General features: G+C 39.7%; 1 protein-coding gene across 1 annotated transcript in view; it reads right to left on the reverse strand.

The window, feature by feature from the left end:
* Positions 1-1,075: 1,075 nt before the first annotated feature.
* Positions 1,076-12,638, reverse strand: part of Nnmt (nicotinamide N-methyltransferase) — a 66,710-nt gene continuing 55,147 nt past the window's right edge. Inside the window, exon 3 of the mRNA XM_060373323.1 lies at positions 1,076-1,187. Coding sequence (XP_060229306.1) covers positions 1,076-1,187 — 112 coding nt within the window. The remainder of the gene's footprint in view (positions 1,188-12,638) is intronic.

Genomic DNA, 12,638 nt, shown 5'->3' on the forward strand with positions numbered 1-12,638 from the left:
TGACAATCCAAAATAGCAGAACAAAACAAATAAAACCCACACAGCATGAAGCCTGTGGGGCAGGCAGTGTCAGGATACTCTTTGTGAAGCCAGCGACAACACAGAAGTTTCTAGACAGAGACTGCTCTCCATCCAGAGGTATGTGCTAGGCCAGCATGCCAGGGAGCCGGCCCTGGAGGCAGTGGTGCTCCCTGGGGAAGCTCGGTTTCTGAAGCTCTCAGTATCAGCCCAGAGCTGGCTTTGCTTCTGACAGAAGCTGTTAGCCGTTTGTTCCCATTGATGGTTAATGTCTGAACAAACTTGACTCTTCCAGATCTTGTTGATACCATCAGGGATGCCAGGACACAAAGCGCTAACTGAGCAGAGCCCTGTGTGTGGAGGCTTTGAAAACCGCCTGTGGTGGAGGCAGGGGGGAAGGGGTTGGGGTAAATGATGTCATTTCCAAGAGCAGTAGATGAAAGGATAGTGCTGAAACAAAGGCACTGCTGAAAGCAATTACATATTTAAATTCCCTTCACCCCGTGTGGCAGGAAAATTTCATTTTATCACTTTCTCTTCTGACATGTTAAAATACATAAGCTTTTGAATCCTGAGGGGCTCTGATCTCCAGAGATAAAAATAAGAGGCCGGATATCCAAGGGGGCATTTTGGCATCAGGTGATGGACAGGTAGGACATTTAGAAAACAGCTCTGTCACTCATTTCTCCTCTGTCCACAGAGAGGACTGCATATGTCAGCCTCCCCTGTCTCTCCGCCTGGTTACACTCATGTCCCACGCTGATGTCGCTGCTGCCTCAGTGACTGGTTCTGTCTGGAGACCATTAACTTTCGGACAGCTGCAGAAATGGAGCTATAGGAGTGGGGGCTGTACCTCTTCATGTTTTGCTACCGTCAAGAAAATGGCTGCCCCTAATTACACAAAATGACAGAGAGAGCAGTTGACTAAAATCACTGCAAATGACTGCTATTTCTCTGAATAGCTTGAAAGAATAGGTCAGCCTGGCTAATACACTAACAGCACAGTTTTCTGCAGATGTGATTTCCATCACATTTCTCTATGCTTGGGTGCTAAGTGTCATCTGTAGTGCCATGGAAAACAACTCCTTTTTGTTTTCTTCTTGTGGAGACCACTGAAGATGCATTTACGTGCCGAGTCCATGATTTGTTCTATCGAGTAAGTCGTGCATCTGCAGTAAAAAATGAGAAAGACAGCTTTGAGTTAGGAAATGATGGTTGTGGCTGCCTAACAGCACCTCAGGTTTACGGCTTTAGTGTGTGCTCTTGTACTAGACAGTCTGAAACACTTGACTTCACTCTGTCCAGTTATTTTCAGCCTTCCATGTATGTATGTATTTTGGAGACAAGGTCTCATGTAGCCTATGCTGCTGGCCTTGAGTTCACTAGGTAGATGAGAATGACCTTGAACTTTTGATCAGAGAGCTGGGCTTGCTAGCATGTATTGCCATGCTTGGATTATAGGGTGTTATGGATCAAATCGAGAACTTCATGCATGCCAGGAAAGCACCCTTCCAAATGAACTATGCCTCTGCCCTCAGCCCTCTACATTTAAATCCACCATACAAATCATTAAGAGTTATTTTTAAAAGCAGACCATTGATTGATATACAATGCCTTAACTGCTGATCTCTGGACCTGCCAAGCCTCTGGGTATGCTCTAGATCAGAACCTGTATAGCAATCTCTTTCTCCTTAGATAGATTGCTGTATCCTGTGTAGCAACGATGGTCAGGGTGTGTGCTGGCTGTCTCATGAGAGTTATATTGTCCCCAGGAGGCAGGGCTGTGGTGAAGGAATCCCTAGAGAAGGTGCTATAGAAACAGTCCCAGGAGTACGGCTGTTTCTCTTCATGTCTGCATAACTGGGTTTGTGGGTAACAGCTATTACAGGCCAGTTCAGCTCAACAAACAAGCGGTGCACTTCATGGAACACTTGTTTAGAAGACCTAAGTTTGGTTCTCAAGACCCACATCAAGTAGATGATAGCCACCTGTAGCTACTATCCAAGGAGTTTTCACGGATACATAATTTAAAGAACAAACCATTAAAAAAAACCTCTGTTTTTGTTTTTGTTTTTTGTTTTTTTTTTTAGAAATGACGTTCAAGGTAAGTCTCTTAGTTGGTGAGCATCTTAAAAAGATGTAATGGTACTCAAGAGCTCTGATGTATACTCTGAAGAACATCTGGAGGGACACCTAATCTACAAATATAGCAGCATGGGGGTAAGAGATGACTCAGAAGTTAATAGCACTGGTTGCTCTTCTAGAAGACCTGTGTTCAATTCCCAGCACCACATGACAGCTCACAACTGTCTGTAACTCCAGTCTCAGGGGATACAACACCTTCTTCTGGCCTACTTGGGCACCACACAGACAGACATGCTATACAAAGACATCTGTAAGCAGAAAGCCCGTATACATAAAACTAAGGGTTAAAAAAAAAAAAAGCAAATATGACAACCCAAGGCAAGCTGAAGGTAAATGAAGCAATTTGCCTTAGGAAAATTATTAAGGAGATAACTTTTAGCCCTGACTGGCCTAAAAGTTACTACGTAGAACAGGCTGCCTCAAACTCACAGAGCTGTGCCTGGTTCTGCCTCCTAAGCGCTGGAATTAAAGATGTGTGTCATCCTTCCTGATTAAGGAGATGTCTTTTAAGAATGGTTTTTAATACAAATTTAGGGTCTGGGTAATGGCTCAGTCACTACAGTTCTTGCCTTGTAAACTCAAGGGCCTGATTTGATCCTCAGAACCCACAAAGGAAAGCTGAGTATATTGGGGCACTCTTGTAATTCCAGCACTGGGGAGGCAGGGATGGCTACATTCCTGGAGCTCCCTGACCAGGCAGCCTAGCTGACCCAGTGAGCACAAAGTCAGTGAGAGGCCCTGTCTCAGTAAAGAAGCTGAGGCTCTTGAAGAATGACACTCTCCCTCACAAACACACATACACACTTGTATACACAAGAGAGAGAATATAACAATTATAATTTTAGAAAAAAAGGAAAGAAATAGTTATTCTACAAGTGATGTGTAAGTGATTTTAATGAGATCAGAGGAACCGTGACTTTTCCTTATTATCCTACAGACACGTTTACATCCCAAGGATGACATCATTAGTATTGCTGTTGTTGTAAAGAAAATGGTGTCGGGCTAATGATTTTATTATTAGTCCTATGATTATCTCGGTAGAATCATTTAACCCACTATCATAATTAATAAGACAGACATCTGTTAGATTTATTTTTATTTTTATTATTAGTTACATTTTATTAGCTCTGTATCCCAGCTGTATCCTGCTCCCTCATTCCCTCCCAATCCCACCCTCCTTCCCTCATCTCCTCCCTGCCCCTTTACAAGTCCACTGATAGGGGAGGACCTCCTCCCCTTTCATCTGATCCTGTTCATCTTTTATAATTGCCTTATTTACCTTGGGCTGGGCAGATATTCTACCTATACTGTCCCAATAATCTCACCATCCACCTCCCAGCCTCCATCCAATGCCATCCTCCTGAACCATTCCTATCTGGGCTACCTTCCATCCATAATCTTATAAATACTTGCTTATATTTTTTTTATCTTGGTATTTTCTCCATCCATGCCATCCTTGGAGTCCTTCCTCCTGGGCGACATGTCACCTTCTCCACTATAACCCATCGTGGCATCCTCCTTCCTCCTCTCTTCCTGTCTGTCTGTCTGTTTCCCATAATTCTCCTGACCTCAAAGCCCAGGAACCTTAGCCATGTTTACTCCATTCAGCCCTGCCCAGGTTTTAGGTCTTTTAACCAGTCAAGAATAATGTCTCAGAGCAGGTTTACACAAGGATAGGTGTAACTAGGCAATAACCAGGTCTTGAGGGGCCAGTAATTAGCATCAAAATAAAAGTATCAGACCAACCTCAACATACTGCATTTCTTAGGAGCCATCTAGAGAAAGGAGAAAGGATGAGAGGAGAGACCACATGTTCTAGGCTTGTGTGCTCAGCACTCTGGTCCCTGGGCTTTTTCTTTTCTTCTCCCTTTTGATTGTGAACTAGCTTAGTAGCCTTCTGCTATATTTCATTTTGGACTTAAGCTAGTTGTATTGAGTTTCTTTCTTTCCTTTCAAACAAAAGACCTCAATAACAGTGCATCTTCCTGGGTGAATCTTTTCATTCTAGACTAAGAACATTCATATTCTATTCCTCTGATTCCACTGCCCAGCTGGGGAAGCTGACAGTTCACATACCATAGTGTTTAAGCCTGGGAGGTCTGTTAGTCCAACACTGAGCAAGTGCCGTTTCAGTCAAGACATTCTGATATTCTGGGACAGGCCATTTGGAGGTTCACTTTACTATGACAAATTACTTAATTAACTAATTAATTAATTAATTTGGAGTGTGTGCATGTGTGTGTGTGTGTGTGTGCGCGTGCGAGCGTGCGCATGTGCGCTATGGCTGCAAGCAGTGTTACACACTTGTAATTACAGCTCTGGCCAGAAAGAGTCAGGTGGATTCTCTGAAATGTCTGGCATAATCCATGAACTCAAAGCCAACGAGGGACCTTGTCTTAATGAACAACATGGGCGACTCCTGAGGAGTGACACCTGGAGTTTTCTACTCACATTTTCCCACCAGAAGCTGTCTTTCTGTTGAGTTTTGGAATGTTTATTTATGTTGTATGTATGTAGGTAAGTGTGCATGCCAGAGCATAATCGTACAGATATTAGCAAGTCATTCTTTCTACTGCAGAGTAGGATTCAGTGATAGGAATATGGCTCAACTTATCCACTCTCTATGGATGAGCATTCACATTTTCTGCTAACTCACTAAGTAATGTGAATTAAGCTGCTAATTACAAATCAGTCTACGCATATGGATTTTTTTTTCTCTAGTCCAGACAAGAGTAGAATTTGTGGGTGAAGGGGTAGCAGTATATTTAATTCTGTGTGTGTGTGTACATGTGTTCAAAACTTTCCCAATATGGTTGTTCATCTGTGTTAACAAGATAAGAGTACCATTTCATTACTGTCAGTCACGTCACTTTTAGTTTTTATGTGGCTGTAAGGTGGTATCTTGCTGTGGTTTTAATTTGCAATGACTGATAATGTCAGGACATTTCTTGTGTATTTATTGGGTCATAACTTTTCTTTGTGAAGAATTTGCTCTAGTCTTTCATTGATTTGAGAAACTGGTTCTTTGACACTTCTTTCTAGCATAGGTATTGTAGACACAAGTCCTTTGCAAATACTTTATCTCTGCCTATAGCTTGTCTCTTCATGCCTATTTATTTGTTTGAGACAGAATCTCATTTATCTAAGACTGGCCTTAAACTCTGTTCATTTGAAGATGACTTTGAACTGCCTCTGCCTTCTGAGTGGTAGCATTACAGGTATTGGGTATCATGCCTTTTTTTTTTTTTTTTTGTGGTTCTGGGGATGGTTTTAAAGCAGTTCTAGGTAACAACCCCCAAGGTTTTGTATATGCTTGGTAAGCACTCTGCCAACTGAACCATGTCTCCAGCCCTTAGTAACGTCTATTGAGAAACATGAACTTTACAGTTTGATGAAGTCTTAGTTTCTAATACTTTTGTTAGCAGTTGGTAAGTCCTCTTTCTGTCTTATGTAGCTATTTGAAGCCACAAAGATGTATAATAGAGTCAAACCGTTTTCCTCATTATGTTATTGATATCAAAATAAGACATTTCTGGGGGTTGGAGAGATGGCTCAGAGGTTAAGAGCACTAGCTATTTTTTAAAAGGTTCTGAGTTCAATTCCCAGCAACCACATGGTGGCTCACAACCATGTGTAATAACATCTGGTGCCCTCTTCTGGCCTGCAGGCAGAACACTATATAAATAATAAAATAAAATAAATCTTTAAAAACAAAATAAGACATTTCTATCAACATTTCTAGAGGAGATTTTTTTTCCTCCAGTAGCAATCCTGTACTATCAATTGGATCAGTTCAATTCAATTCACTACCTGGAGTTAGCATCACCTCCCACAGTCTGAGGAATCTGAGACTACCCCTAACCTCAGGTATGTGAAAGTTGTCGGAATCAAAAAGGGAGCTGCTTTGTCAGCATTAACCAGGAGTAGTACTGAAGTTGGTGTGGTGGTTCAAATACGAACTGTCCCCTGTAGGCTCAGGTATTTGGACACGTGGTCCCCGGTTGGTGATGGTGTTTAAGGCGGTGGTGCCTTCTTTCCTCTCGCCTTTCTGCACTGTTTAAGGTCCATGATGCAGGGCTGGGGAGATGGCTCCATGGTTGTTTACAAAGGACTCACCCTTATCAGGCAGCTCGCAACAGCCTGTAATTCCAGCTCCAGGGAATCTGATCCTGTCCTCTGGCCTCTATGGCTATCTGTGCACGTGAGTACATACCCACACAACAAGGCCTGATACACAGTTCTAAGTCTTAGTGAGACAATATTCAGAATTCAGCTAATTTAATACTAGCTGCAAACACACACACAGTCAGCTGGAGAAGTTTCCTTTTATTTCCTGAAAATTGTATAATAAATGGCTATTGAGTTTTGCTATTGATTTTTCATCTGCCGAGACAACCATGTTGTGCTTCTCTTTAATACTGTTAACACAATGAATTACAGATTGATCTGAATTATTAACCTGACATTGTACTCTTCGACCAAACCTCACCCAGTCATTGTTTGTACATATCCCTAGACTTGATTTGTTTATAGTTTTTGAAGGTTTTGACATTTATTGATAAAGTCTAGATTGTGGTTTTCTTATCTTATAACAAGGTCTACATGTTTATCAGTAGGGAGCATGGCAGGGATTTAGGCTGTTGTTGGTGTGCTGCTTGGTTACTCTGCGATTGTACCAGTTGGCCATCAATTAACTACTATCTACTCTACCCTAAGACTGTAAGTGTGTGTATATGTCTTAGTTTGTGTTTTATTGCTGTGAAGAGACACTGTGGGAACAGTAACTTTTATAAAGAAAAACATTTAATTGGGGCTGGATTGCAGTGTCAGAGGGTTAGTCATGGCTTCATGCAGAGAAACGTGGTGCTAGAGAAGCATCTGGGAGTTCCACATCTGATCCGCAGGCAACAGAAGCGAATGTGTGCCACACGGGGTGTAGCTTGAACATGTAAGACCTCAAAGCCCACCCCCAGAGTGACATACAAGGTCACACCTCCTAACAGTGCCTCTCTATGGGCCATGCATTCACACACGTGTGTCTCTGAGGGCATTTCTGTTGCAGGATATTTGATCACCCTCTTAACCCTGAGATTGTGCCATCTGCTGGAAAACCCTGTTTATAGATGTGCTGTGGTTCAGTCCTAGCACTCACCTTTTATCCAAAAGCGTTATGCTTGAATATTGTATACAGGATTAAATTAAGTCAACCATAGTTCAAGAGGCAGAGCAAGCAACCAGCGGGCAGGAGGTGAACATAGGAAAAAATATAAAGAGCGAGAGGAAGTCAGGAGGATGGATAGAGAGACACACAGGCAGAAGAAGAAGGGAGGGACATTCAGTTTGAGGTTTTTTTGAGATGGCATGGGGAGGGAGCTTTTTTTTTATTTCAGAATCTTGGCTGAGAAGGAAGGTTAGCTGGTGCTTTCTTTGCCTCTCTGAGCTAGCAGGCCTTCACGCCAGCATCCGGCTTCCAAGTCTTTATTGGTAAAATTGATTGTTTGAGATTTTGTTAAAAACGACATTTGGTGCTCCAACATGTGGCATGACCACACAGACAGCGAAATCATGCCAGCTGCAGACAAACTAAGAAGCCGTCAGATTTGGTAAGTCGCCTGGAAAGTCTTCAAGGAGGAAGCTAAGGATGGGAAATACCATAACACAAGGTGTTAGGTCCCTATATAGTGCTACTTTAGGTGGCTTGAATATAGAAGCAGAAAATGAAAAGAAAAATGCCTGAGATTGACATAATACTGACTATAATTACTATCAGTCTGGCAATTCATATTTTATCCTTGATAGCCATAGTAGTTTTTTTTGTGCCAAATATGAAAAGTGATTTGATAAGATCCAAGCTTTAGAAAGACTTATAAATGAAAATAAGAAAAAGAGTCAGACAGAGGGATTTAGACAAGAACCTACTGTGCCACCACATGATGATACTGAAGCGGGGCAGCCCCATGTTGTTAGGAAACCAGCCAAGATTGTTAGAACTACCAGCAGATGATAGGCACCTCCCAGGTTATGGAGAAGTTAAATAGACTCCGATAGAAACATCAGATCTGAGGAGATTTTAGGAAGCAATTGTTCATCTGGCATGCATTCACCCTATGTGAAGCAGATAATGAATTCATGGGCAACTCAGAACAGAATTATCCCTCAAGACTGGAAACAGGGATATTGAAAGCCGGTCCAAAGTTACAATGGCAAACATGGTGAAAAGAGAAACCTAGGGCCATAGAATAACAAGTGAAGGTCAATATGGTGAGCTACAAAGGCCTTGGCAGTATGTCATTTAGCAACTGTAAATGCTTGCAACAAGGTTGGAGAATCGGGAACGAGGTCTCAGTCATTTACTAAAATTATACAAGGTCCCAAAGAAGCATTCACTGAGCTTTTGCAAAGATTGACTTCAGCTGTACATGGAATTGTAGCAGATTCAGAAGTGACAAATATTAATCAAATCTTTGGTTTTTGAAAATGTTAATTCAGATTGCGAATCGGTGATTAGGCCTTTAAAGGCAAGATCAGCAGCAGTAGATGCATGGATTAGTAATACAGCTGATATTGGATCACATATTTATGATGCTACTCTGATAGAAGTAATTTCTAAAAGTTTTAAGAAAAAAAATAAAAATTTTTAATCAAAAAGTTTTAATCGTGGTAAGCAATGCCATTTGAAAGGGATTAGAGGCAAGATCATCTTAGAAACAATGTTTTGTTTTGTTTTCTTTTCCCTAGAAATAATGCAAAAAGAAAGCTCCAGACTTCTGGAGTATGCAGAAAGTGTGGCAAAAGCTGGCATTGGGCTAATTAATGCAGATCAAAAGGGACAGGCAAGGTAACCCTTTACTTATCAGGAAGTGCTCTAAAGGGCTTCCCGAAGGCATGATATGGAAAGGTTTTCTTTCTTTGTACCTCCTTACAATAATAGTTGCCCAATGAAGAGATAAAATTGAAAAGTCTTACCACAGGGAATGTTCCACGGTCCTATCTTGTACCAATATTTTGTACAATAGCCATTAGAAATAATGTGTAAACAGTTTCCTCAATCTATAATTTATCATTAAATGGATGATATTTTGCTGGCTGAGTCAGATGCAGATACCTTAGAAAAAACTCTTTGATGAAGTAAAGAGAATTTTGCCTTGGTGGGGATTACAAATTGTTCCTGAAAAAATACAATAGAAAGAGTCAATTAATTATCTAGGCTATAAGATAGGTTTACAGAAAATTAGACCACAGAAGGTATAAATCAGAAGAGATCAACTATAAATTCCTAATGATTTTTCAAAAATTGCTGGAAGATATTAACTGGTTATGGCCCACAAATGGATTAATTACTCAAGAGCTAAATAATTCATTTCAAAACTGAGAAGGCAAGATGGATTTAAGTAGTCCAAGAAAATTATCTGCTAATGCTGAGAGAGAATTGGCTCTGGTAGAAAAGAAATTGCAGAATGTACATTGGATCATTTGAATCCAAAGCTTGATTGTATTTTAGTTATTTTGCCTTCTACTCATTCTCCCACAGACATTCTAATGCAGAGAGAAGGCAATAGCTTAGAATGGATATTTTTAGTACACAAACAACATAAAAAATTAAAGATCTACATAGGAAAGGTTTTGGAATTTATTGTGAAAGGAAAAGTGAGATGTCATCAATTAGCAGGAATAGACACAGCAGAAATTGTGGTACCCTTTATATAATGCTTAAATTGCTTCATATGAGAAGAAAGTGAACATTGGCAAAGAGCTTGCAGTAATTTTTTGGGAGGTATTAACAACAAATATCCCAAAAGCAAGAGACTTCAGTATATTGAAAGAACTAATTGGATTCTGCCTCATATAACAAAAGGGACAACAATTCCTGGAGCCCCTACATTCTATACTGATGCAAATAAATCAGGAAAAATAGGTCATAAGTCAGGAAAAATGAGTAAAGTAGTTCAGAGCCCTTATGATTCACTTAAAAAAAAAAAACAGAGCTGTATGCCATTCTTATGGTATTATTTTCCTGAATCTCAATATATTTACTGACTTTCAATATGCAGAAAAAGTTGTTTTACATATTGAAACCACTGAACTTATTTCAGATGACAGAATTAACTTCACCATCCATTCAGCTACAACAAGTAATCAGAAATAGAAATCATCCATTGTATATAACTCATATCAAATCCCATACGGATCTACCTTTAGCACAGGTAGTGATGAAATTAATCAGCTATTAATAGGAAATATGCTAGAAACCTCAGAATTTCATGAGAAACACCATTAGCAGCAAAGGTTTGGATAAAGATTTTTTTCTATCACTTGACAACAAGCCAAGGAAATTATAAGACAATGTCCTACCTGTTTTTTGTGTAAGCTAACTCCGTTACCTGCAGGAAGTATCACAAAAGGTGCCCAAAGAAATGAAATTTGGCAAATGGATGTGTTTTATTTTGCAGAGTTTGGAATATTAAATATCAGAGATGCACATCCAGGATTTCAGTGGGTAATTTTTTCAAGTTCTGAAAAGGCTGATTCTATAATTACATATTTACTAGAAGTTATGGCTATTATGCTGATACCTATACAAATTAAGACTGACAATGCCCCGGTATATGTTTCTAGTAAAATGAGACAGGGTTTTTTGTTTGTTTGTTTGTTTGTTTGTTTGTTTTTCATAGTACAACATAAACCATATTACAGGTATACCATAAAATCCTACAGGACAAACAGTTATAGAAAGAACCAAACCTCACTTTATGATATGTGGTAACACTAACCCCTGGGAAAAACTGCCCCATGCTTCTTCGGCTGTGAGGTTCTGTGCAAACAGTGGATACCTAGGGGTTGACTGCTGTGTTCTACCTAGCCAGATCTGCAACTAAGCAGACAAACACCACCCAAAGATCAGCTTTTGGCTACAAACTGCTTAGAACATTCAAATTGCTGAATTCGTAGGAGACAGACACAAACATGTACGGAACTTTGAACTAAAAAATACTTAACCCTCAGACTGCCTAATACAACCAAGCTGGACATTTTGGAAGGCTTGGCAGAGATAGCTTCACTAATGTAAACAGATTAACTGTGTTACAGTTAAAATCTTTTCTTTTTATTTAGAAAAAAAGTGGGGGAGGATGTTGCAGGATATTTGATCACCCTGTGAACCCCGAGGTTGGTTGTTGACTGAAAAAAAAAACAAAAAACAAACAAACAAACAAAACCCCTGTTTCTAGTTGTGGTGTGGCTTAGTCCAAGAGCTTTATGTTTGAATATTGTAACCAGGATTAAATAAAGCCAATTACAGGTCAAGAGCAAGCAACCAGTTAACAGGGGGTGAACAGGAAAAAAAAAAAAAGAGTGTGAGGAAATCAGGAGGATGGATAGAGAAACACACAGGAGGGGGGGTATTCAGTTTGAGGGCTTTTGAGATAGGGTGGAGAAGGAGATTTACTTCTTTTGGCATGTCAGCTGAGTAGAAAGGTCAGCTGGGTGCTTTCTCTGCCTCTCGGAACTATCAGGCCTTCACCCCAGCATCTGGCTCGCAAGCCTTTATTGGTAAAACCGAATGTTTGAGATTTTGTTAAATAAAATATATTCCTATTCAAATCACCACAATATGCATAAATATGACTGCAAAAATATAGTTAATATAGTAGTCTTAGGAGATTTCAATGACTCAATCTAATTGACTACATAACAGTTTCAATAAACTGGATAAAAATATCATTAAAATGGCAAAAGAAAGATTCATCACTCAATCTTATATGGAGATGGGAGAGAAATTTTATATTTTCCTGTTTCATTCTAATTTTCTTATATTTTGATTTAGATGTTTTGAAGTGAGATAATTCAACTTCTTGGATATGGGAGAGAAAGTTTTTAGGGCATTTCAGTAATCTTTATTCAGAGATGCATCTAAAACCATTGGTAAGTTCCAGTGGCAGGCCCTCATTAATGACAAGCCTGTATGGGTTATTTTGACAGCTCTTTAGTTTAGTTTTCATTTAAGAATCTCTCCCTAAAGACCATTGTCCCATAACTCTGTCTTAACTTGAAAAAGAAAAAGATATTTATATCTGGCTGAGAGCTACCAGAAGGGCAAAAACAAACAAATTGATGAGAACGAGACAAGATAAGTGTCTTGCATTGTGTTTGAATGTGAAGACAGTAAGAACATGGCACTAATGTGTTAAAAACACACATGTTTTGACAAAACTGACAACAAAATCACTGAAGAGGGCCACCTCCTAAAGTACAAAGCATCCACGTCTTAGGGACAAGTTTGAAATCAGAGATATAGAAGAAGACGTACATACATTGTACTATAAGAATACAATTACAATAAAAAGTTTAGCAAATAATTCTGTTATTGGAATGTTATATGAGGAATAAATGCAATAGATATAACACAACCATTGAAAGTTATATATGTGAAGCATTTGCAACGCCGTAGGAAGGGTTCATAATAAGATGTAATGGAA

This window comes from Meriones unguiculatus, chromosome 1, assembly GCF_030254825.1.
Source record: "Meriones unguiculatus strain TT.TT164.6M chromosome 1, Bangor_MerUng_6.1, whole genome shotgun sequence".
Taxonomy (NCBI): domain Eukaryota; kingdom Metazoa; phylum Chordata; class Mammalia; order Rodentia; family Muridae; genus Meriones; species Meriones unguiculatus.